The 27,666-nt window shown below is 41.9% G+C and overlaps 1 protein-coding gene across 1 annotated transcript in view; it reads left to right on the forward strand.

The window, feature by feature from the left end:
* TAOK1 (TAO kinase 1) overlaps positions 1–27,666 on the forward strand; it is a 120,618-nt gene that overhangs the window by 25,460 nt on the left and 67,492 nt on the right. The window contains exons 2-3 of the mRNA XM_088477759.1: positions 19,003–19,098; positions 26,382–26,609. Coding sequence (XP_088333885.1) covers positions 26,478–26,609 — 132 coding nt within the window. The 5' untranslated portion in view covers positions 19,003–19,098; positions 26,382–26,477. The remainder of the gene's footprint in view (positions 1–19,002; positions 19,099–26,381; positions 26,610–27,666) is intronic.

Consider the following 27,666-nt stretch of genomic DNA (forward strand, 5'->3'; position numbering starts at 1 on the left):
TAAGCCACTGCTTCCCGACGGGTTGCAAGTGAGCATTTAAAATGGCACCCGCAGTCAGTGTTAAGCACGCCGGGCCTTACTCTAACTGCGAGTGCTGTTTTAAATATAGAACTGCAAACCACCGGGAACAGCGGCTTACAGAAGCCTCTGCTTTGTAAATTTTCCATAAAGTCTGTCAATGATCACCTTAATCCAGTACCATTGTGATAAGAGACCCTGCCACGCTGCCATAACGGCTGGACTTCTGTATAATGCTACTGCTTCAATGGGGGCTATTCAATTCAATGAGAATTGAATAGCGCAGGAAGGAGCTTCCAGAGCTATTTAATCTAGAGCTCTGTTTAGTCCAACTAATGATTTTTCTTCACACCCTCCTGAGGGTGCGAGGAGAAATCCGACTTTTCCGGCTTAGTGCGGCACGAACAGCCTCGCGGCCGGCACTTCAGTTGTAGAATGCCGGTTCTCGCTACTAAACACCCAGGTTAAGTTGTGAGAACCGGCATTCTCTGACTTAACCACTTTCCAACTGAATAAATATTGCGGTGAATCGAATAGCTCCGGGAGCTCTCTCCCGGCGCCATTCGTTTCCCGTTTAATTGACTCTCCCCAATATGTTTTTTGTTTTCTTGCTCTGTAGGGACGGTATTCAATTGTTTTAGCGCGCCCGATCTCCAGTCTAAAGTGACGGCATTTAAAGCTGATTATCTTGCTGATCTCGCCCTAGAGGTCGGGTTTAGCTGCGTAAAACTGCTACACCCGACCAAAGTGCTGGGTGCGATTGCGAATAGTGCAGTTTGAGCGCCCAAACAGGTAACTTCCGCGCATTTCGGCTCGAGTTGAAATGCCGGTTGAGGTGCAACAATTGAATAGCTCTGCCGGGTGCGAATGGGGACTGAAACAATTGAATTCCACCCTAGTGCTCATTAAGTCAGTGTTGGCTAACCTTGACACTCCAGCTGTTATGGAACCACATAACCCAGCATGCACTGCTACAGTTTTGCTATTAGGGCATGCTAAAACTGTGGCAGGGCATGCTGGGATATATAGTTCCACAACAGCTGGAGTGTCAAGGTTAGCCAACACTGCATTAAGTTAACCATTAATAAAATAGGTTTCCAGCAGCTCATAATATTGAGTCATATTGAAATTTACTATAGAAGAAGAGCATTCATACCACACTAAATTATAAGTTCAGTTCAGGCATTGATGTTTACTTATCACACCTACATGAAACCATAATATTATGTTAAGTTACGGCTTTACAAATTTTTGTAAAATTTAGGAGCCAGACCATTGTCTACGACCAAAATATATGAAAACTTGTATAGACCACCATATATGTCCCTTCAATGCCCCTCAACCTCCACACATGCCATCAGACCCCCACACATGCTTCTTCATAAGTTCTTCAGATTCTGCCACATGCCTATACCTGCCCCCAATTCAGAATATAACGCGGTAGTGCCCAGAAATTCATAATATGCCATACAGTAGGGCCCAAATTCATATTGTGCCACAAAGTGGGGCCCAAATTCATAGTATGCAACACAGTATGCCCCCAATTGATGATATACAATGCAGTATGTCTCAAATTCATATTATGCCACACAGTATGCCCTAAATTCATAGTATGCCACACAGTAGGGCCCTTCATTCACTTCTGCCAAACACAAGTGCCCCCAATTCATAGTGTGCCACACAGGAGTTCCCCACACACAAGTGCCCCCAGTTCAGTGTGCCACCACAGGAGTGCCTCCATTTAATAACAGTACTATAGTGGGAGGTAATTGTAATGAAACCACATACTCACCAGCTTGTGTACAGCTCCCCAGAGGACACCCTCTTCCACTCCAATCGGCAGTGCTGTAGCTCCCTGGTGGCCACTATCTTCCTCTGCTCCTGGCTGTGAAGCAGCTACCCGACAATCACTGTTTCCCCTCCATGCCGATAGTGTTGCAGCTCCACATGCTCACTCTCCTCCTCAGCTCCCCTGCAGTCACACTTCTCCTTACTGGCAGTGTTGCGGCTCCCAGCGGTAACCTTCTGCCCCCGCGCTGGTAGTGATGCTGCTCTCTGACTGTCACTCTCCTCCCCAACCAGCAGTGCTGCTGGCAGAACTGCAGCTCCCCGCGGTCACTCTCCTCTTCAGTGCAGGTAATTATCTTTCGACGGTCACACTCCTCTGCACTGGCAGTGTTTTTGCTTTCCTACTTCCATGTCAGTAGTTATGCATCTCCCTGTGAGCATAAGGGAGACACCACAGTGGCTAAATGTGGTGAGCATGCATTCCCCCTTGTGAAAGACCTACATAATTTTGTCCAATCCAGTAACCACCAATAGGAGAGCTGTGTACTTATTATTTATTTTTTTATTCGCTTTTTTTCCCACAGTGCCTGGCTCTTGTAAAATCTGGTCGCCAGGACTAAAGTTTTGTCTCCATGGCGACCTTGTGTTCGGGATTTGTCGAGCCCTGTGTTAAGTCACCAGAACGTATAAAGCGTTAAATAATGTATGTGTAAATCTGGGTACACTCCTGAATGAGGGTGCGACCCAGCAATGCATCGAACAATGTAATGATACATTACGCGTGCCGGACACACTACATTGATCCGGTGTACAACAGCACGATGTAACGTTACACACTGCATGTAACTACACCACGCTTTCATTGCATCATCCCATCTGACATGCAGGATAGCAGATGGGACAATGCGATGAACAACAGCTGGGAATAATGGATCGGGCTTACTTGGTATACGTTGTGATATCGTTACCATCTGAGACTGGATGATAAATCGTATGATAGTGTGTACTCAGTTTTGGTGTAAGCCTGAAGTAATAATAAATCTCTAAATTTACGTTTTCATATATGAATCATGCAGAAAAAATATGTAGCATTTTTTTAGGATGTGATTCATGTCCCAAAGCTGACAGTGCAGTCATTTGAGCTACAGTGACATCACTGTGTTGGATCCTGTAGCAGCTACTGTAGGTGGTGCTGTGAAATAATAAGATAAAATCACATATCCTGATAATTTAAAAAAAAAAAAGGGAAAAGTATCTCCTAAACTGAGCCAGCGAGCAAAGCAGCCTGATTTAGACGGACAACGGTTACCTTCTGCTTTTACATTTACGAGTTTGGAAATGTGATTTTATGTTGTATGAATGAACAGTGCTCTCGCTAGAGTGATTTTTCTCTTGCTACAATTTTTCTGTAACGTGCCCTATGTTGAGCCCTAAGTGGAAGTGGACTGCTGTTTGTCACGATATCATACAAATGACAATACCTGTATAAGTTTGCTAGGAACGAAACGCTTGACATATACTTTTAATATTCTGCTAGAAGAGGTGAATAACTTAGTATATTTTATAGATATGCAAAATACTTGTACTTTTACAGTACTATTAGAGATTGTCTAGTTATATTGCATTTAAGATGGATTTCTTATGTTTATATGTAGTAACATAAGCCTACATGTGAATGACATCTGATCTGATGTTAAGGCTTTTTAAGATATACCTCTATGGGTGTGCTATTGCTGGAGCCCCCAGGACTTCCTCAGACAGAAGTATGGGGCTTCCAAAGTGTACCAATTTTGGACATTTCATTCCCTCTCTCTCTTTTCCTTTGTGGCTATTGAATCTGTATGTCCATGGCAGCACCCCCTTGATTGCACGATTATTTAAAGGGGTTATTATTGTCTTAGAACTGATAAGGCATATCTTGTGCGACTGACAAACCATAATTTCTACTGGCTTCCAAAAGGCCACAGTTTTCCCGTGGGGTGGGGGGGGGAGGTTGTGCTGAAACAATCCGCCTATGTTCACACTGTAGGAAGAGCTTTGCGCCAGCCCAGCATTTCTGTTATGCTAGGCACACCCCTACAGTGAAGTAAAGGGGGCACATCTCAAGGACGTGCCCCCTTTTGGGTGACCTTTTGCTGGTCAGGCATCCTGCCCCCATGCCCCTCTAGAATGAACACTACATAAGTACATAAGTAGTGTTAACTCTAGCTCCGGCGACAGGCAGGGCGCTGGAGCTAGAGGGCACCTCCGCGGGTGCACCCGAAAGGGGGCGTGGTCATTGAAAAGGGGGCATGTTTTAAGACACGGCTTCTTTTCGTCACTCTTGGGGGCGTGCCCGGCACTTGCAGACATGCCGGGCAGCCCCCAAGCGCTGCTGATTGGTAGAAACGATGCCGGGGGCATGCTCCCACCGTCTATTCACCGGCGGTGACCGGATCGCCGCATATTTCCCCACCCGCGGGTGAAGACTGCACCCGCAGGCTGTCTTAGCGGGGCACTGCATGGTGAGGGCAGAGCGCTTTTTGCCCTCCAGAAGGAGGGCAGGGCGCAGCGCCCCGCTAAAACAGCCTAGCGGGAACGCTACCTAAGCAATAACATTAAAACCACTGACAGGAGAAGTGAATAGCATTGATTAGCTTGTTAAGGCAGGTATCCACTACCCGATCAAAATGAGCAATTGAACAATATCGTTCATTCATTAATCGTTCACAAATCGGCCATGAAAATGTAGAAAATGACCAGCGATGCGTGCTCTTGTGTTCGTTTTTGACCTCTATCATCGCCCGAACATGCTGGTCAATCTGCTGATAATGACAGATTGGCCATGTTCAGGGATGAGGGAGGGTGCCTGCACTGAAAGACTGATCATTCAGTGTAGGCATAGCACAGACTGTGAAACGACTGCACGATTACAATGTCGTGATAGTGCAGTCTTTTCACAGTCGGCTAGTGGCACCTGTCAACGTGTTAGGATATATTAGGCAGCAAGTGAACCCTGAGTTCTTGAAGTTGTGTTGGAAGCAGAAAAATAGGCAGTCGTAAGGATCTCAGTGAATTTGTCAAGGACCAAATTGTGATTGCTAGATGACTGGGTCGGAGCATCAAAAGTGGTCCAAGGAAGGACAACCGGTGAACCAGCGGCAGGGTCATTGATGCGTGTAGGGAGTGAAGACTAGCCCATCTGGTCCTATGCTACAGAAGAGCTACTATAGCACAAGTTGCTGAAAAAGTTAAAGCTGTCTATGATATGAAAGTGCACAAAAAGAAGAAATACAGGTGCTCAACTCCAAATTAACTGATTGTATATAAATAAATACATTTTTGCAATGAATAGAGGTTTTTGGCATAATCTTGGCCAACGTTATGGGCCTACTCACCACATCCGGGTAACCTCTGTCGGGTAGGTCACTAACATACTAGGGTTCAAATCCAGAGCGCAGGACACCTCCAAACTGGCCCAGCTAAGCCGCCCCAGGGCACCGCCACAGTTAAAGTGCAGTGTAAAAGAGATAGTTAAGAGCAGCTACTGCTGCATATAAAGAATGAAAATAAAAAAGTGTGAGGTACATGTATAATAAACAAACAGTGAAGGGTTAAAATGTGTTATAAAAGAAAAATGTGTTATAATGCGGTGCCCTGAAACAGATCAACCAAAGCAATCCAGGGGGACCCACGCCCCAAAAATGAACCAAAGCTGGACTACACAGTCTAAATATTTGCAGGACTTACCTATCTTGTGCCTATGATTGGTGTGCATATTACTATGCTCTAAACCAATGTAGTAAGGGTGCTAGTCTGAGTGGAAAGTGTCTCAGGCTTTCCAGGTGTGCAAAGTAATGCACTGATTGGATTCATATAGGAAATGGACCTCAGACTCCACAGTTTGAGGTTCATTTCCTATATGATATGAAAGTGACAGAATACACAGTGCATCGCAGCTTGCGGGGTAGCCATAGACCGGTCACAGTGCCCATGCTGACCCCAAATGCGTCAGAACTGGACCAAGGAACAATGGAATAAGGTGGCCGGTCTAATTAATCACATTTTTCTTTTGCATCATGTGGACGGCTGGGTGCATATGCATCGTTTACCTGGGAAGAGATGACACTTTGGGTAGGAGGCAAGCCAGTAGAGGCATTGTGGTGCTCTGGGAAATCTTGGGTCCTGTCATTCACGTGGAGGTTTCTTTGGCACGTACCACCTACCTAAACATAGTTGCAGACCAAGTACACCCCTTCATAGCCACATTATCCCTGATGCGGTGACCTCTTTAAGCAGGATAGTGTGCCCTTCAACACCTTGACCTTCAAATTTTTCTGAAACCATTCCTGTGTAGACTTGGCCTTCAAATTACCCAATTCTCAATCCAATTGAGCATCTGTGGGATGTGCTGAAAATGCAGCTCTGAGTCATGGGGGGGAATTCAATTGAACGCGCTATTGAATAGCGAGGGGAGGGACTCCTGAAGCTATTCAATACACCGAGCTGTTTGGGCGCGCTAAGGATTTCTTCTCGCACCCCCCTAGGGATGCAAAGAGAAATCCGACCGAAGTGCCGTGTGCGCGGCTGTTTTTCTGCATAGCGTGGTGCTAACAGCCGCACGCCCGGCACTTTGGTCAGTGAATGCCGGTTAACGTGCCTTAACACCCATGTTAAGTGGCGATGACTGGCATTCTCTGAGCACACAGCGCACTGAATTGAATAGCTCCGAGAGCTCGCTCCCGGCGCTATTCAATTCGCGTTGAATTGAATCGCCCCCATGGAGGCCCCACCTTGCAACTTACAGGAAATGAAGGATCTGCTGCTAACGTCTTGGCGACAGATGCCACAGGGCACCTTCAGAAGGCTTGTGGAGTCCAGACCTCGACTGGTGCTATTTTGGTGGCATGAGGGATACAATATTATACAGGTGGTTTTAATGTTATGGCTATGTATGTATGTGTGTGTGTGTGTATGTATATATATATATATGTATGTGTATGTATATATATATATATATATATAATCTCTCAAGAAGGGATCCATTAATATGCATGTGGACATGGGAAAACAAGTGTTGGGAAAACAGCACCAGCTCTGAAAAGAGGTGATAGATAACTGTACAGATATTGGGCGGAATTCAATTGTTTCCTGCCCCCATCACGCCCGACTGAGCTATTCAATTGTTGCTCCTGTCGGGCGCGATGAGCTGTCAGCACTCCATTTCAGCTCGCAGCCCCAGGGGGGAGAGAGCTGAAATGTGTGAAAAGTGACCTTTTGGGCGCCCAAACATCACTCTTTGCGGTCGCGCCCAGCACTTTGGTCGGGGGTAGCTGCTTTACGTGGCTAAACCCGACCACTTTGGGCGCGATTAGAGCAAAAATTTGCCGCAATTAAATAGCAGCCCGCGATCTTTTGTCACTTTAGACGGGAGATCCGGACCGGTTAAACAATTGAATTCCGCCCATTGAGTCTTTTATGATTAGTACTTGGAATTTATGGTTTTTACAGATTTGATTTTTCTTTTACCTTCAATGTTTATAGCACCCTGTCAAATGTACCCAGGTAAAATTATCTAATTAAATTGTTTAGCAAAGCTCTTCAAAGTAACTATGGGAAGAAACAGCTTGTAATGATACCTATGTGTATGATAAGGTCACCAGAATGCAGCCATATTTTACTGGATTTAGGCTTTTTGTTTGTTTTCTGCTGTATTTTAAAACTTTATGGAGAACATAGTTAGAGCAGCATTTTTTGCTAATTATTTAAGCTTTTTGCTCTGTTTTTGTTTTTTATGTTTAGTGGCAGTCATTTTCATATACAAAATAGTTTGCTGATTAAAGCGAGGTCTGATTTCTAGCATGAATATCTGTGTAACAGTGTCACATTTCCTGGAATACCGTATTTGATTTATAGAATGCGGACAGTTTAAATGTGGTTTTTTGTTTGTTTTTATCTCCAGAAGCATTTGTTTGTGATTGGCCCTCTCGAGCAGGGCATGATTAGAAGGTGGCATTTGTGTAAGCCTCTCTGGAATGGTACGAGTTCAGAGCATGTATTATGTTGATGCTAATCGGGGAAGCTGATGAAATGGTTATGCTTCTCCCTGGAAGAACAATCTCTTTTCTTTTGCGGTGTAATAAGATGCTGACGTAATTATATATGGACTTTACAACCGCTCTCTTTTACTTAAAAAAGAAATCTAATATTTTACTAAAATAGGGATTAGTTATTCAGTAATGAGTCCACATACATGTACTTTAGAGGGTATACAAGATTGGGCATGAATGCTATGTTCTGTGATTTTTTCATGCTGCACATTTTGGGCACTGCATTCTGCACGTGGATCCCAAACTCAAGTTCTACATAAACCCTAATTGCTGCAAGGAAAGAGCAGGACTCTGACGTACAGATGTATCCTTTCTCATTTAGCCTTAATACGTCATGCAGCACGTCCCGTGCAACTCTGCTCCGTGTCGAGCATTTTTTTTGCAGAAAATGCATCTAATGGTGCATACACACGGTCAGATATGAATGATAACGATTGTAAAAATTGTTCATATCTTTGACATGTAGGACATGCATCAACGAACGATGCGTGTTCCCGCATGTCAGATAATGATCTCTGACACAGACTGTCTGCAGTCAGATTTTGACGATTTCATTCATTTTACTACTGTCAGAAATCTTTCATAGTTGATTAAATCGTTCAAATCGTTGTAAAAATCGTTCATCGTTCATAAAATCTGACCACGTGTATGCACCATAAGATGCGATGTGACTTGGACGCACCAGGAGACTGTGCTGATGAATTTGATATGTGATACTTGTATACCTGTGTGTGACTTATGCTGCATACACACGGAACAAATTAATCAACCATAGATATCGTTGATAGATTTCCCTCCAACTTTCTGTAGTGCAGGTCAAACGATATTGGTTGTACACACTGATAGATATTTCAGTGAAGCTATCATAGATACCTATCTTTTTACAGGCAAATCTTTACAAAATTGTCCAAGTTAGCCTGCATGCATGAAAGACCATAGATATCGTTCTTGCGGGAATGCGCATCGTTGGTTGTTGTCAGTTTGGTGACTGCAAAAAAGTGAATGATAACGATATGAACGATATCGTTCAAATCGCTCATAAAAGTTGTACCGTGTGTACGCACCATTAGTCTGTGAACGGAACTTAGCGTGGAAATAAGCGTACTTCGCATGCTGACTCAGTTGCACACAGATATACAAGTGTCACATATCAAATCCAAATCAGCAGTGTTTCCTGGAGCGTATTGCTACTTAGACATTTTTGCCCCCAAAAAAAGACGCCGAGTGCTAGCAGTGTCTCAGGAGCAAGCGCGCTGAGAGGAGCTGTTTGGCACGACTGCAGCAAAGACTAGTGAGGACAAATCTGTACCTACTGTGTATACACATCAGATGGAAAACTAATTGCAGAACATAATTTTGTTAGTGGAATACGTTCATTTTTGGGGGATCGGGTGGATTCCACTCTGCTTGCTGAATAAAAAATAAAATATTTAAAAGAAACTCAGGCTTCAAACCTTTCCTCACTTTTGTGCCTGTACTGTCTGCAAATTGTCCATTTTGGAGCTTAACTCTCCAGGACAGCCCATTATGCAGTGCTGTACTGGAAACCATTTAGAACTCCATCCCGTGCTTATATATCTTATGCCTACTGTTTTATATTGCTGCGCTATTAATGTATTGAGAGTCGCGCCCCAGGGATGGCCTAAGCAGGATTTATGTGTGAAAGAGTGCCTGTAATAATGTTATAGAATGTTTTCCTTGGTGCTACAAATGGTAGGAGCCAGTTCTAAATAATCAAGCCAGGAGTAGGGTAGCTTTACAGCGATGGCATGTGACTATATAGGAGGATATAATGGGGGAAGTCCATGAATACTCAATGAAATTCATGCAATTGCATGAGTTGTCTGTGTTGCTTGCAATGGTATGTATCATAGAAATACTGAGGCTTTAAGATAAGTAAATGGTGAAGGGCATTACCTTATCCTAAAATGTGCTGTATGCTGCTACTGCTGCAATTATTGTTATGGTCTTAGCATTATTTCAGCATTTCTACCTTATGTGCAAATGCTGATGTCTTGCGTGGAAGAACAGGGCCGCTGTGTTATACTGTTTAGAGGGACATGACTGGTATATTATATCTATATGCACATTGCTGGCTCTTATGTAAGGGACAACCTAGAAAAGCTATTCATTTTGAATACTTAATGTACAGATGTGTCCTCATACATCTAGCCTCAATACGCCACACAGCACGACTTGCCTGGTGTGAGTGAGCTGCCAGGTCCCGTGCTACTCTGCTAGCGTTGTGCGTCTTTTTCTGCCGAAAATGTGTCTCCATCACAATGTGATGCGACTAGAACACACCAGAAGACTGTGCTGAATAATTTCAAATGATACACTTGTATATCTGTGTGCTGGCACTCAAAACTGATTTTATCTTAATAAGTTTATCACTGATGTCGTCTTTTTTTTTTTTTTACAGTACCACTTAAGCTGGGTACATACTATCTGACGATTAAGTGTATACACACTTGCCAATAGTTGCCCGATGTGTCGGACTTAACAGTTCAACTGGGCGGGCATTTAAATTTAGATTATCTGTTGTGCAGCACAGCAAATGGTATATGTCTGTAAACAAGTCTTTCACAGACCTATCCGCTGTACACACCCTGCTATGCACTATAGATATATTGCCCATTCAATGGAACGGGTGATATATCATCAGGTTGTACCCAGCTTTGCAGACCACAATCTGAGTGAGCACTAGATAGACTGGGACCTGTAGTTCTACAGCATATGTGATCCACAAATTAACCACCTTTTGGTGGCGGCTGCGATTTCTCCTGGAAATGGTCCAAACACCAGCAACTCGCAGCCATCACAGAGCATTGAAGTCAAACTTGCTGGAATTTTATAAACTCATCACATGGCAGCAATTCCACTGGCAATACACTTTTACACAATGTGAAAATAATGTACAGTTCACTTCAGTTTTCAAAGTTTTGGTGGTCTTCTTTCTAAATCAGTTAAATGATTTACCTATCAAAGCAATCAGGTTACATTTGTATAACATACATTTTGTGTCTGTATATTTCTAGGAAAGATGTGATTTTTCCATGGTTTCATAACATTTTAGCAGAATGAGGCGTCATTTGGAGCACAGGTGTTTTGCCAGTGTGTTCAAACTATGTATGAACACAAACTAAAGGCCCCTATACATCAGCAATTGATTGCAGCAATTTGCAATCGATTGTGTATAAAAATCTTTCCCTTTTTTCAATCGATTGTGGTATCTCTGCAATCGATTGAAAAAGGGAAAGCTTTTTATACACAATCAATTGGTGATGTATGGGGGGCCTAAAGGCATTACGTGGACAGTTACGTGTACACTATAGGTTACTTTCTACAAAACTTGTTTCGTTTTTGAAAAGATGTTTTTGATTAAAAATATTTGGGACATATTTTCATTGTTTTCTAAAGTGCTTAGTCTGTCACAATGTGTGGATTGTATGGGCTGCCACATTTAATCCTGTAATCCATTAATTCTTGGAATGTAATAAAACATGCATGGGTGTATATATTTTACTCTCATGTCTACTTGTCTAGAAACTGCAGATGCTTGCTGTCCCCCCACAGCAATGACCGTTTTTTTGTTTTTATGGATATGGGTAACTAATAAAATACAATTTGAATGAATCATGTAATACAATTGTGACTGAGTAAAGGTGCCCATACACATTTGAAATGTAACAGTGCTGGCAATTAACCCAGCTTTATTGGGCCTTGTGAAAAATAGTCTGACAATCACTATTTGATGAATGTATGTTCATCTATTCATTGCACCAACAGGCTTCAACCAAGCCTGAGCTGTGCGCAGCCAAATCTAACCGTGTGTGCGCTGTTTGCGATGCAACTAGGGATCCATTGACTGTAAGAAGTGTTATCATACACACCTCTGCTTTATACTCTAACCTAGGGATGGGCAATAAGCCGCCCCCCGGCTCTTGTTGAACTAGACATCTCAGCATGCAATGCAAGAGTTTTAGCATGGCCAAGTAGCAAAACTGTGGCAGGGCATGCTGGGATGTGTAGTTCTACAACAGCTGGAGGGCCGCTTATTGCCCACCCCTACTACCCATTATTTATTTGAATAGAGTTATACACGATAACCAAACCGTCAAACTTTGTCATGTAATGTAGTAGTATTTCCATCATGATAAAAAAAAAATCTATAGATGACAAATAGAACTTATAAAGAAAAGCAGAAAGCCAAGTTTGTCAAACAGCAGCCCTTGTACATTGTCCTTAATGTGGCTTGACATATTAAAGTTTATTCAACCAACAGGGGGAATTCAATTGTTTTATCGCGGCTGCCGTTTAAAGTCGTGTGATCTATTCGATTGTGCCATTGGGCGCGAGTGCCATCACTTTTACAAAATGCAGGGGATTAGCCATGTAAAGCAGTTAATCCCATCAAGGTGCCCATAAACCGGGCGCGATGTGGTTAAGGCGCCCACAATCCCTTCTTTGGGTGGATTTCTTCTCGCACCTCAGGAGGCTGTGAACAGAAATCCACAATAAGTAATGAATGTCCGCGGCACATACACTCAAATAGCTCTCTTATGGGGCCTATCCATTAGATTACTTTTGAATGGTCCGACCAAAACCAGGAGATTTTGGTCGGATTGTTCAGAAAGTCGTCTATTGGATAGCCGGCAAGGGCCAGCAATGCTCGTGCTGGGTCCTTGCCGACGCTGAAGCATCTATGGAACATGCTCGTCAACCTGATGACGATAGTCAGGTTCCACATGTTCGCAGATAGGAGGTCGGTCTCCTACACTGAATGACGTTCAGTGCAGGGATGGCACCTAGGTGACCTGCAGTACTAAACGCTAGTCGTTCAGTTTTTCAGGTCGCCTAATGGATAGGCCCCTTTACTTTAGACTGGAGCTATGAGCGCCCAAAATTAATTGTATTCCCCCCACACTGTTACTATTTTGTGGACAAGTACAAGTGAACATAATTTAGCATAAATTAAACAAAAATAAGAAAGAAAGCAAATTGACTTTTAGTAAATTGTGAGTGGGGGAAAAAATTATTTATGGATGCCAATTTTGGTATATGAACTTCTTTTCATGTGGAAAATATGATACGGACTGAAGACAAAGGGGGGGTTACCCAATTATACCAGATATTTTTTGGGGGCCGGAAAACAGGGATTTTTTACCGATTTTTTTAATTTCTCCATATCCTATTCTTTCAGACAAAAAAATAGGATATTTCGGCTGAAAACACACAGGATCCGTGATAAGCTCATGGACATATGTTTTTTTTTTGCCATTGCAAGGTTGAAAAAAACGTCACTTTTCGGGACACATCAGGTCCCGAAAAAAATCCACGATAAGTGCCGGCATCAAGTGGCTACTTCAGCGCTGCTAACTCGATACCCCCAAATATCTTTATGCCTTCTCTTGAATATGCTTGTTAATTGGATGCACTAATTCATATGTGGATAAATTTTTTCTACTTTTCATATTATTGGATGTGCTGGCTCCTTTCTTTACATGCCTCTACTTTCATGCCCTGCACTCTGGACTGTACTGATTAAGTGTGTGTTGCCGGTCTCACTGGAACATATATATATATATATATATATTATATATATATATATATATATTATATATATGTGTATATATATATATTACACACACGCACTACTGTGCGAAAGTTTTAAGGAGGGGGTATAAAAAATGCTGCAAAGTTAGAATGCTTTAAAAAAAATAGAAGTGTTAATAGTTTATTTTTGTCAATTAACAAAATGCAAAGTGAATGAACAGAGGAAAAATCTAAATCAAATCTGTATTTGGTGTGCCCACCCTTTGTCTTCAAAACGGCATCAATTCTTCTAGGTACACTTGCACGCAGTTTTTGAAGGAACTCAGCAGGGAGGTTGTTCCAAAAATCTTGGAGAACTAACCACAGATCTTCTGTGGATGTAGGCTTTCTCTAATCCTTCTGTCTCCATGTAATCCCAGACAGACTTGATATTGAGGTCAGGGCTCTGTGGGACCATATCATCACTTCCAGGACTCCATGTTCTTATTTGTGTTGAAGATAGTGCTTAATGACATTGGCTGTATGTTTGAGGTAATTTTTCTGCTGCAGAATAAATTTGGAGCCAATCAGACGCCTTCCTGTTGGTATTGTATGATGGATAAGTACCTGCCTGTATTTCTCAGGATTGAGGACACCATTAATCCTGACCAAAACCCCAACTCCATTTGCTGAAATGCAGCCCCAATATTGCAAGGAACCTCCACCATGCTTCACTGTTGCCTGCAGACACTCATTATTGTACTGCTCTCCAGCCCTTCGGCGAACAAGCCGTCTTCTATTACAACCAGATATTGAAAAATTTGACACATCAGTCCAGAGCACCTGCTGCCATTTTTCGACACCGCAGTTCCTATATTTTCATGCATAGTTGAGTCGCTTGACCTTGTTTCCACGTCAAAGGTATGGCTTTTTGGTCGCAATTCTTCCGTGAAGACCACTGCTAGCCAGACTTCTCCGAATAGTAGTTGGGTGTACCTGGGTCCCACTGGTTTCTGCCATTTCTGAGCTGCTGGACATTTTCTAATTTCAAAGGGAAGAAAGCATGATGCCGCTTTCATCTGATGCACAAAGTTTCCTTGGAGGACCACTGCGTCTACGGTCCTCAACGTTGTGCTTCTTCAAGACAGTTTGAACAGCACATCTTGAAACCCCAGTCTGCTTTGAAATGTTTGCCTGGGAGAGACCTTACTGATGCAGTATAACCACCTTGTGTCTTGTTGCTGTGCTCAGTCTTGCCATGGTGTATGACTTGTGACATGAAACTGTCTTCCACAACCTCACCTTTGCAGCATAAGAGTGGCTGTTCCTCACCCAGTTTAAAGCCTTCTACACAGCTGTTTCTGTTTTAGTTAATGAATGTGCTTCAAACTACTTATGAAAATTATAATCCTCATCACCTGTTTGGTATGATTGGTTAATCATACACCTGGCTTTAATCCTACAAAATACCTGACTTTGTAGTATACCTAGAGAAGAATTGATGCTGTTTTGAAGGCAAAGGATGGTTACCCCAAATATTAATTTGATTTAGATTTCTCTTCTGTTCATTCACTTTGTGTTTTGTTAATTGATAAAATTAAACTAAACACTTCTATTTTTGAAAGCATTCTTATTTTGCAGCATTTTTTACACACCTGTTTAAAACTTTTGCACAGTAGTGTAGTGTTCCCGCTAGGATCAGTTGTGGGCAGGGCACTGATGACCGGGGGCACTAGCATATGCGCACGTCGAAAAGGGGGCATGGCCGGCCGCTGAAGCGGCGTGGCCCTGCCGTTGTCATTGTTGGGAGCTGTGCGACACAGTAGAAGTCACTTTTGGGGGTGTGACAAGCCAGTGGCGTCATTAATAGGGCGTGCCTAGCACCTGCGGAGGTGTTCTCTAATGTGAGTAGATGCGCACGGCATCTATGTATGCTGCGGAAGAACGGCAGTGGCCAGGCTGTTTTAGCAGGGTGCTGCTAAAAGGCAGGGCGCATTTTGTTTGCCCTTTAAATATTAGGCAGGGCGTGGCATCTGCTAAAACAGCCTAGCGTGAACACTAGTGTGTGTGTGTGTGTGTGTATTCCACGTGAAATAAATAAACAATGTGGTTTATTGCATAATCATCAACGTTTCGGGGCAACACGCCCCTTCATCAGAATGTCAAAAGACAGAAAAACAAAACAAAATGTGTGTGTATGCATGTATATACATATACATTATCAATGTGAATTCTGGCAGACACTACACATTGTTGCTCACAGAATGGAATTACCTCCTACTTACTAGTTTTTGCCAGGTAACAGGTTTATTCCTTGTCTTCCCTAGTGTGTGTGAGCTTTGTTGCTTAATGTTGGCTTCTGAACTAAAATAGATTTTGGAAGGCAGAAACATGTCATACAAGGTTATTCATTAATACAGGGCGTGTCCGCTATTGCTACAGAGCTCTTACTCATTTTGGAATGCAATCTGATTATACTAGCAATCACAGATGCATAAATTCTTATAGATACATCACCCTTACTGTATTCAAATAATTATTTACAGAAATATATATATATATATATATATTTATATCTGTCTATCTTAGAGCTGTTTTGGTTTCAGCTTTTCTTTAAAATACATTATGTAATAAATATTTAACTAAAAATTGATTTTGAACTTCATATGGGGGTTATCACAGTACACTTACTTTAAAAAAAAGTTTAAGTATATCTGTAAGTTTTCTTATTGACCTTTCCTGACCACGGGGTTTATGTGACAGCTTGCGACTTGCAGCCGCTGCTGGATCTCCTGCAAGTATTCCCATGTTTTTCTCACAGTGACTGCAAGTCGCAAGCTGTTACATGAGCCCCCAAATCTTGCTCAAATGCCATCATATTCCAACCTTAATGATGTAATAAATTTCCCTTATAACAGCCCAAATAATTGTATGGTGAGCGTTTTATCCCACATCAATAAGATTGCTAAGAAATCTCTGGGAGGAGACAGTGTAGGTAGGTGTCATCTCTACTATATGGATATCTGTACAAAATGATTTTCTAGCTCTATCGTAGAAACTAGATTAATTCCCACTACAAGATACATTTATATCTGCAACCGGGCTTCCATCCCCAACATTCCGCTGAGACTCTCAAAGTGATCAATGATCTATTTAAGTGTTAAGCCGCATACACACTACATGATGTGTATGCGCCGATATCTTCATATGCGGGCCCGGTGGGGGGTGCCGGTATCGGCAAGTGCTTACACACTTGCCGATGCCGTCCAGCAAAGGGGGGGGGGGGGGAGCGGGGCCATGCTGCATTCAGTATGGCATCGTTCACAATATCCCCAGTTTGGGCTGTATGTACAGCCGACTGGGGATATCGTAAACAACCAGTGGGAGTGTGCATCTTTGGTCATTTACCGCATACACACTGGCCGATAGTGTGTACGATATCGTTATCATTCAATCGTTCAAAATATTGGCAAGTGTGTACACGGCTTTACATCCCACTACTGTTTTTACAATACTTCTCCCGTGCCGCTATCTACTTATGGAGTTCCCTACTTCACCCAATCAAATCCTTCAAATCTTTAAACGCTCCAAATCATCTCTTCATTCACTCATACCCTTCTTTTCCCTGTACTGCCCACACTAATGTACACCTTACAGCTGTCCCAATCTCCACTCCGAGTCACACTTGCACCTCTTTTATCAGCTGTGCCATTTTTCAATTGACGTGCAGAAAAGGGCCAGGGCCTTCCCTATCCTTTTGTTTGCCTCTATTTACCTTATGTGCTTTGGTATGCATGTCCTGTTTTGCACACTCTGGGTACTCTAGAGCACTGCGGTACCTTACACACGAATGGCCAATAAATTGAGGTTTAAAATAACACATTATTATTGATGATGATAATAGTTGTTCAGCCCCGGTCACTACAAAATGAAGACCATTGTAGTGTTTGGGAACAGTGGTTTATACCAGGCAAAAAGGTGCGTGGCAGAAGTTTTTAGACCTATATACCAGATAAAAACTATGTTAATGGCTTAAAAACAATTAAAACTACTTTTTGGAACATGTATAGCTCATGTTTGTTTTATTTACCCATCACAGTCTTACTATGACAGTGCTTTTAAATGATTTTTTGCATATGTGGTTGCAATATACAAGCTATTATAGCCTATCAAATTATAGCTGTCCCAGGCATTCTTATGGGAATTCTATTTCGCTGGACCTTGTATTATGCCTTTACACTTTATTTTGCTTTCTACTAGTGGGAACATGAAGCCCAATATCTGGGACACCTGCTGTTTGGAGATACCTGTCCCACTGACACTTGCACTCAGTGATTCACCAAGACTAATAACCTGGAGAAATGTTTAATATGTGCATTGCAGAATTGTCATGAGCAGTTAATTGGGTGGCTGGTTTGGCTTGTCTAGTTAGCTAGGTTTAGCAAGTGTGTGTGTGTGTGTGTGTGTATGTGTGTGTGTGTATGTGTATATATATATATATATATATATATATATATATATATATATATATATATATATATATATATATATTAATAATTAAAGAGTTTATAAAACAGTTGCAGGGGTAATTGTATTGAACAAAGGGGTCTGTTTATGACTCATTGGGGGGAATTAATTGGTTTTCTTTAGAGCATTTAATGGGCGCCTGACAGCAATTCAATTGTTTGGACAAAAAAGCGGCAGGTGCACACATTTTTGCTCACACCCTCTTGAGGTGGTGAGCAGAAGTGTGTAATAAGTCTGCTGTTTGGGTGCACTAACAGGGAAACTTAACAGGGCAAAACCACAGTGAGGGGAATTACATTTTTTTTTGGCCGCCCATCAGAGTAATTCAAATGTTCCTCCGTTCAGGCGAGAGTGCTGCGGTTATCGTGCATGTCACACCCAAATGCAACAGATTTAGCCACGTAAAATGGCTAAACCCATCTAAAGCCCCTGTTAGCGGGCCCAAACGGGTGTGGTATAAGAGAGAGACAGTAATTAGATAGACACCAGATGTTAGACAGTCAATACTTACATGGAAAAAAGTCAGACACTAAATTTTGACATGTAAGAAGGTCGACAGGGTCAAAAGTTCGACATGAAAATGGTCGACAACTTTTTTCTTTTTTAGCCCTAATCTACAACTAACCCTCCCCTTGGTGCATAACCTCCCTCCTGGTGCCTAACCAGCTGGGTAAGTGCCTAACGCTAACCTCCAGTAAGTGCCTAACCCATATAAAGAGAAAAAAAAAAGTCAACCATTTTCATGTCGAACTTTTGACCTTGGCGACCTTCTTACATGTCGAACTTTAGTGTCTGACTTTTGTCACTGTGCCGTTTGGGCGCTCAAACATGTCACTTGGGGCTGCAAGCTGAAATGGTGCGTCGGAAGCTGATCGCGCCCGATAGTAGCAAAAATTTAATAGCTCGTGTCAGGCGCGTAGGGATACGATGCAATTTTATACCACCCTTAGAGTTTTGCTGAATTAATTCCTCCAAATATTTAAGAAAGCTTGTGATAATTTTGTAGACTTGAAATTTCCTAATAATGTGTTCTCTTTCTGTGCAGGTCTATTGTGGGAACCGAGCTCTGAACCAAAACCTAACCTGGATTATTTTTGATTCGGACCGATTGGTGACAGCAAAGCTCTGATGCCTCTTGTTGGTGAGTCTTTAGTTGTGATCTGTAAGGTGTCATTAACAGCTAGAGAAACATGGACTTCTCCTTGTTGGTTGCCTAGTGATGTCTCGCCTGCCTTGATTGCAAGGCTTTGTTGAAGTAATTTATTTTTGAATTTACCTTAAAGTTAAAATGTCTGTGTTGCATTTCCATGATCTTGGTATCTATCTTTCAATGTAACAGTTACTTCCCCACTTCTTTAAAGCTTATATGTGATGTTTTGCTACAGTTACTGTTGTTGTAGTGATACATAATGCTTAAAATTTTGTTCAGCAATTATATTCTGTATCTGCGACTGTGGTTATATCTGCATGCGAAATGTTACAGTGACCGCAACTGTGACATAGCATTTTGCATGCAGATGCAGTCGCACACAGAATATAGGCATGCCGCATATAATTTTAATCAGCGGAAGCTGCTTGTGTGTCCTATTTGCTTTGTGGATTAGACGCATTTGAAGGGAAAGGGTTGCACAAAAATACGCTCAGCACTACTGATTTGCTTCATGGAGCGACTAAAAGGGCTGTTTAAAGCACAAGGAGGTTAGATGTATGTTGACACATTTGTATGTATTTTTTGTTTATTTTATTGTTTTATATGTTTAAGGTTGGACACGAACACACTTCTGTGTGCGTGTGCCATTAGTGTTTTGTATGAAAATGTGTTTGTAGTCCTTAGCTATCTTGGGAACCTATGGAAGATATATGTTTATTGATACCTGTAAAACGTGGTATATACATTAAGTGTCTCTTTCAGGTTGCTTAGCAACCATGTGATATATGGGTACCTATACTTTCCTGTATGTATGTTTTTGTTATATACACCATCTATTGTTGTGTATTGCTTATATACACCCTCTTGAATGTCTTGGTGACACCATCATAGTAAATGCACACATACTGTAATTATTGCTATCTCCCACTGTGAGGTATAACCCTAAGATCCCTAAACGTTGAGAGGGGATACTATGGGGGCGATTCAATTCAACGAGAATTGAATAGCTCCCGGAGCTATTCAATTCAGTGCGATGATTGGGCGGGCTAAGGATTTTTTCTTGCACCCCCCATGGGATGCGAGGAGAATTCCGACCAAAGCGCCAGGTGCGCAGCTGTTTTTCTTCTTAGTGCGGTGCGAACAGCCGCGCACCCGGCACTTGTTAAGGCACGATAACCGGCATTCTCTGACCACACAGCGCACTGAATTGAATAGCTCCCGGCGCTATTCAATTCGTGCTGAATTGAATCGCCCCCTATGTTTGATACAAATAACTTCTTCACTGATGATGGATTAAACATATTTTCTTATGAAATCTACTTTTTTTGCTTTTTGCGCTGTTTTGAATAAAGTGTGTGTGTGTGTATGTTTTATATTCCCTCAGCATCTGGTATGATTAGATCTCCAAATGAGGTCAGTCCAAACATAAGATTCCACCGGAGGAGTTAAGTATCCCAATGTGTTTCATCCGCATCTGCACTTCTTCAGGGGGTAGCATGTCACCCATGAAGACATCCAGCTGTGGTCAAAATACTATCTTCCAGATTTTTGTGTTTTTCCTTTAAAAAAAAAAAAAAACTTTTTTTTTTTTTTTTTTATTGAAACACCATAAAAATATACTGTACAATGCTCATTTACAAGCAAAAGGAAAACATATGGAATACATATAGATACTTACAATTCCAATTATGATATAGGGTCCTAAAACAACTGTCGATAGGTATACACTCATCATGTGTCATAGGCAAGAACCTATTGGTATAAGTTTGTGACAGAAACAGAAAGCTCTTATCTTGACGTAAAAGAAGAATTAAAAAAATTTTTAATAGTCCTCTTCTAATATTAATATTTGACTGCTTCACAAAATCCACCTCTCTATAGTTTACATCGTTAAAACACCAAAGAGAAAAAGGGCAGCACGGCCGCTGAACCAGGGCGCCAAAAGGTCAACTTCCAGAGTTTTTTTTTTTTTTTTTTTAATTATTTTAGCCACTGGTTCTTGTTTTATCTGTTTTGTATAATAAATATACTATTTTATTTTATTTTTTTTAGATGAATTCAGTACATACGTGGACAAATTTATTTTGTTTTCACATAAGTGGAGTGAAAGAGAGGCAAAAAGACATACAATAAGCTTGAAATAATATTTATTTGATACGCACAATTATATAATAAGAGCATGTGATCACTTTAATGCAATACTTTGTTAATGCACCTTTGACAGCAATTAAAGCCTCAAGTCTTTTTGAATATGATGCCCCAAGCTTGGCACACCTATCTTTGGGCAGTTTCGCCCATTCCTCTTTGCAGCACCTCTCAAGCCCCGTCAGGTTGGATGGGAAGCGTCGGTGCACAGCCATTTTCAGATCTCTACGGAGATGTTCAATTGGATTCAAGTCTAGGCTCTGGCTGGGCCACTCAAGGACATTCAGTGGGGGCGATTCAATTGTTTTTTTGAGCGTGATAATTAATGAGCGCCCAGATTGCTATTCAATTGTTCTGGGCGCTCATTAATTATCGCCCTCTTGGCCTCCTAAAAGACGAGGTTTAGCCGTCTAAAACAGCTAAACCCAACTTAATTCCTGGTTAGGGCGCGCTATCTGCAGTTAGCGCGCCCTAACCAGGGTGCTTTAGACACATTTCTGTTCGCGCACTCCTGAGTGCGTGCAGAAATGCCGGCGGCAGCAGCTATCGCGCCCCGACAGAGCAACAATTGAATTGCTATGTCGGGTGTCTAAAAAAACAAGCTGCCGGCTAAACATTTGAATTCCCCTCACAGAGTTGTCCTGAAACCACCGCTTTGATATCTTGGCTGTGTGCTTAGGGTCGTTGTCCTGCTGAAAGATGAACCGTCGCTCCAGTCTGAGGTCAAAAGCGCAATGGAGCAGGTTTTTATCCAGGATGTCTCTGTACATTGCTACATTCATCTTTCCCTCTATCCTGACTAGTCTCCCAGTTCCTGCCGCTGAAAAACATCCCCACAGCATGATGCTACCACCACCATGCTTCACTGTAGGGATGGTATTGGCCTGGTGATGAGCTTTGCCTGGTTTGCTCAAACATAACGCCTAGCATTTACGCCAAAGAGTTCAATCTTTGTCTCATCAGACCAGAGCGTCCTTCAGGTGCATTTTGTCAAACTCCAGGTGGTCTGCCATGTGCTTTTTACTAAGGAGTGGCTTCTGTCTGGCCACTCTAATAAACAGGCCTGATTGGTGGATTGCTGCAGAGATGGTAGTCCTTCTGGAATGAGGGGAATGCTATAGTTCTGACAGAGTGACCATCGGGTTCTTGGTCACCTCCCTGACTAGGACCCTTCTCCGATCGCTCAGTTTAGACGTCCGGCCATCTCTAGGAAGAGTCCTGGTGGCTCCAAACTTCTTCCATTTACGGATGATGGAGGCCACTGTGCTCATTGGGACCTTCAAAGCAGCATATATTTTTCTGTACCCTTCCCCAGATTTGTGCCTCAAGACAATCCTGTGTCTTAGGTCTATAGACAATTCTTTGGACTTAATGTTTGGTTTGTGCTCTGATATGCACTGTCAAGTGTGGGACTTTATATAGACAGGTGTATGCCTTTCAAAATCATGTCCAAACAACTGAATTTACCACAGATAGACTCCAATTAAGCTGTAGGAACATCTCAAGGATGATCAGTGGAAACAGGATGCACCTGAGCTCAATTCATGGCAAAGGCCGTGAATACTTATATACATGTGATTTCTTAATATGCATACACACATATCGATTTTAAAAAAGTGAACGATTTTTTGAAGTGTAATGATATTTTTTAACGATTTTTTTTCAATGATGAACGAAAAATGTTGCTTCCCTTAATGAAAATCATTCAGTTGGTCAGTCAGAATAAACTACAAACGGGAAAGCGCATGAACGATAATCATTCATTGTTATAACTCAGAAACTGACCGTTTTTTTTTTTTAATGATTGAACGATAACGACGTTATCGTTAAATTGTTCAAAAAATCGTTAGGTGTGTGTGCACCTTTTAGTGTTTTTTGTTTTAATTAAATTTGTAAAAAATCTCAAAAAAAATTTACACTTTGTCATTATGGGGTATTTGTAGAATTTTGAGGCCAAAAATGAATTTATTCCTTTTTGGAATAAGGCTGTAACATAACAAAATGTGGAAAAAGTGAAGCAAATACTTTCCAGATGCTTTGTATACTGTATAACACAGACATATATATTATATCACACACACATACACACACACACACACACACACACTTCTATATAACACAGACACATATATATTATAAGACATACATTACATGTAAAACACATGCACATATATATCATATTTTGATTGTGCATAACCTCAGCCTCATACACTTTCAAATGGTACATTTGCACGGTTACTAGCTTTAGAAACATGCTGCATCATCTAATAGATTGTGTGCTTTCAAATCCCTGGTATCTTCTGAAAGACTTTACATATTGTATACTGCCTATTAGAACTGTTTTAATCGTAAATAATTTTAATAGAAATATATTTGTGTTTTTTTTACTTTCCTCCTACACAGAATTGTGAGTCAGATTAGAACCTTACTTTGCAGCCTGCTGGGTAACACAATAGATAGCTAAGAAAAGCTTTTGTTTTGAAGTGAAAATTCTACTTGGGACATTTCTGTGTTCTACAAGCTGAAAGTATCTAATTGTTTGGAAAATGGTAAAAATAGCTTGGTTTTGTTTTTATAGAATATGGGAACAAAAGTAATGCTTAACTTGCAATAAATTCTAGAAATTAGTGTACATGCTCTGTGGTTAGAATTGCTGCCTTACAGGGCTGGGGTCTTGGGCCCTATCTATGTGTATGGTCTACCCATAATTGAATGGATTTCCTCTTGGTGCTTCAGTCAACTTCCCTTTTTCGGTCAGGATGTCGGCAGTCAGAATCCAGACACCAGTCGGAAACCCTGCCCCAGAATCCCGACTGTAAGTATTCGGGTTAAGGGGAGAGGGGAGTTAGGGTTAGGCTGCGGGAGGGAAGGGTTAGTGTTAGGCTATGGGAAAGATGGGTTAGCGTTAGTGGGAGGGTTAGGGTAATTTACCTGCATGCTTCAGTATTCTGACTGAGGATGACACTGTCTTTATTCTGGCCGCCAGGATCCCATACCCAACCCTAAGTAACCATATGTGGGCCTGATTCAGAGGTGCTGTGTCTTTTGATGCAGACATGTCTTGATGGGAATGCTGCATCCAGTTCTGTTCATACTGAGATGCCCACTTGTGGTGATGCTAATCCATCTCGGTGCATCTTTAGACACACCATCGATGCTGCAGGTGCAATTGGAACATGGCGTCTTGTGTCAGTGCTACTGTATTTTTAGCCTCAGCCACTGTCAGCGACACTCCCACATCTGCGTAACCCACCCCCCTGTTACTTTCCAGGAATGCCCACTGAAATCCACGGCTCTTGGGTCCAAATTAGTTTTGCATCTCCCGGCTGTAGCCAAAGGATTTGCTGTGCGACTTCTAACATCGACCAGCTGCGTGCATCTGAATCAGGCCCTGTGTCTCTCACTGTAAAACACTAAGTAATATAATGGAGCTATATAAATGTTATTCCACTTTCACACAGAGAAAAGTAAAAAAACACGGCTTTTACCCAGCATTTGATGCACAGAATTTTTGCTGCTCCCAGCCTGTACCCCCCGTTCACACAGAGAAGCAAATTGCTGGGTCAAGCATTTGGACACGAAAATTTGCGAATCAACACGGGTCACAATTCCCAGGACTTCGAGCCTGGTAAATACCAATGTTGAAGTCCCGGGAATTTCAACCCGAGTTGACCCTTTCACACAGAAAAAGGACCTGTCTTGATCCTCAAATTACCTGGTTCAAATGCTTGACCCGGCAATTTGCTTTTCTGTGTGACAGGGGTATTAATGATACCAGTGTTTTTAATACTAGTGAAAAGGTTTGACAAATGCTTCGGTATGATTTCTATTAGTGTGTTCGCTATTGTTGGCATCTGGATATGTTCGCATGCAGGAAATGGCAAAACAAAAAAATTGAACACAGAATTTTAGGCCAACAAATGTGAGAAAACTATTGTATTTTAGTGCTTAACCTGTTTACATTTGTGTGAAAGTCTTATGACAAATGTCAGTGGGTTTGAGCACTAATTGTACTTTACTTTAGCATCCTAAATTTGTTTCCTATTCATTTAAACGTAGCACTCTCCATAGTAACATTGGGGAGAAAAACTCCCATGGCTGCCCGGATATCTGTAGCAAGGCAGGATTGACTTTTAAACTTTTTTGAACCCTATACAGCCTGGCACTGGGAGTGGGGCGGCGTGATTGTTGTCAAGATTTTTATTTTATTTTTTCACTGCATGAATATATTCAAATGGCTCGGAGGGCTTTTGTCTATGTATATGATGGGCTCACACCATGGTGACGGTGGGATTGTTCCTCTTTCTGTGCCATAGGGATAATTTGGAGGAGGGGTGGGGGTCCAGTAGCTAATCTTGTTTATTTGTTTTTTTTTGAGGGGGGGGGGTACAGTAGAACACCCTAATGCTTTTGCCGTGTGAGAGTAATGTTACAGTGCTACCAGAACACATAAGAAAATATATTGTCTTGCATTCCCTAGCAACATCTTGATTTGGATTGTCATAACAATTATTCAGTCACTTCTTTGTACATGTTAGTTAAACTAGTCACCTGGAGGTTCCTCCATGAATAGTAACTTATCATTGTATATATGTTAAACCCTGCACATAGGTTGGCAGATGCATCTACATGGTATAAGTATGTGCCTCATTAGAAATTGAGACTTTTAAACCATTTCTGATCAACAGATGTAGGGTGTGATGCATTGTGGGATTCTAACAGTTGCTTTTCAACAATGTTCTGTTTGTAAGAGACCGATGCTTCCTGAAAAATGGAACAGCATGACATCACTGTCTCTGTTCCTCCAAGTAACATTCCTTCAGTAGCACTGAGTCTTCCCTTCAGCTCCTTACGTAGTTGCTTACTAACTAATGTTTTATTTTTGTCCTGAAAATCTATTTTCCTTTATTCTAATGAAGTGTTTTAGAATTATGGCTCCCTACAAAATTGCATACATTTTATATCTTTAGTAATTGTCAAAGAAGTTCCATGTATAGAAAGCAATTAAATGATTAAAGATTTATACTTTTTATTCTGCACTTTTATAGCATACTAAAAGTACCAGTGTAATAATAAAAACTGAGCACCAATGTAACACCTTTTTGTGTGTGTTTTACATTTTCTTCTAGTTCCCCATGCTGAAGAGGATACGTTCACACAGATGAGCCAAGAGCAGTGGCAGCAGTGTAACCCCAGATAGTTAGACGGCAGACTGCTCCAGCAGGATGCCGTCAACAAGTCGAGCTGGAAGCCTGAAAGACCCAGATATTGCAGAGCTCTTCTTTAGGGATGACCCAGAGAAGCTTTTCACTGATCTCCGAGAAATTGGTCATGGGAGTTTCGGTGCTGTTTATTTCGTAAGTACATTTTTGTTTTTAAATTTAATTGTAACTGATAGTAACATAGGTTTTATGGAATTGGTATGAAATACCGCCGGCCGCATGGCCGGTGGTTCGATTTTCTTCAGCGGCAGCCCGACAGGAGCAGAGTGCGACACAGCGGAAGCCCAACAGCGCTGGAAATCCCGATCGTGGATAGGTAAGTATTTACTAACCTAACCCTCTTTGGGGGGGAAGTTAGGGTTAGGCACCCCTAAGTTCCTAACCACCCCTTTCCCCGCTGCCTAAACCTAAGTCCCCCGGGGGGGTGCCTAATCCTCCCTCCCCCTAGCCTAACCCTCCCGGGGGTGTGCCCAACCCTAAGTCCCCCGCGGGAGCCCTAAACCTAACCCCCCCACCCCCCTGCGGCTGTCCGTTCGCGGCGCCCGGCATCCCTACGATCGGGATGCCAGGCGCCGGTTTCCCGGCGTCGGGGAAATGCGGGCGTCTACATCTAGACGCCCGGCATTTCACCCTTGCCAGGAAATGGCAGTCGGGAAGCCGGCTGCCGGTATTTAGGCAGTCGGCTTCCCGATTGCCTCCCGGATTTATAGTAGTAAAAATACTGAAGAAAACATTTGCAACCATTTTTCTTAAATGGTAAGTAGCACAATTATGTAAAACACAGTGTATCTGTGGGATCAGTAACCTGCACTTGAACATACATGATGCTTGAATGTTCAGCAGATTTTTTTTTTTTTTTTTTTACTCTCATAATTTTTACTAAAGGGCAAAATTGATTTTTAAAGATATATAAAACATATATAACAGCATTCACAATAGAAATTGCACATATTACAAATTTTTCTATATAATATATCATAGCAGATTTTTAATTTAGGAACGACCTTCAAATATCTGTTTTAATTTGTGATTGAGGAGGTAAGACATATCTGACCATTGTACACTACACTTAGTGCTTCACATGGGAGACGTATCTGACCATTGTATACTACACTTCTCAGTGCTTCACATGGGAGACGTATCTGACCATTGTATACTACACTTCTCAGTGCTTCACATGGGAGACGTATCT

The sequence above is a fragment of the Taudactylus pleione genome, unplaced genomic scaffold (genome assembly GCF_031769625.1).
Source record: "Taudactylus pleione unplaced genomic scaffold, aTauple2 ptg000203l, whole genome shotgun sequence".
In the NCBI taxonomy this organism is placed as follows: Eukaryota; Metazoa; Chordata; class Amphibia; order Anura; family Myobatrachidae; genus Taudactylus; species Taudactylus pleione.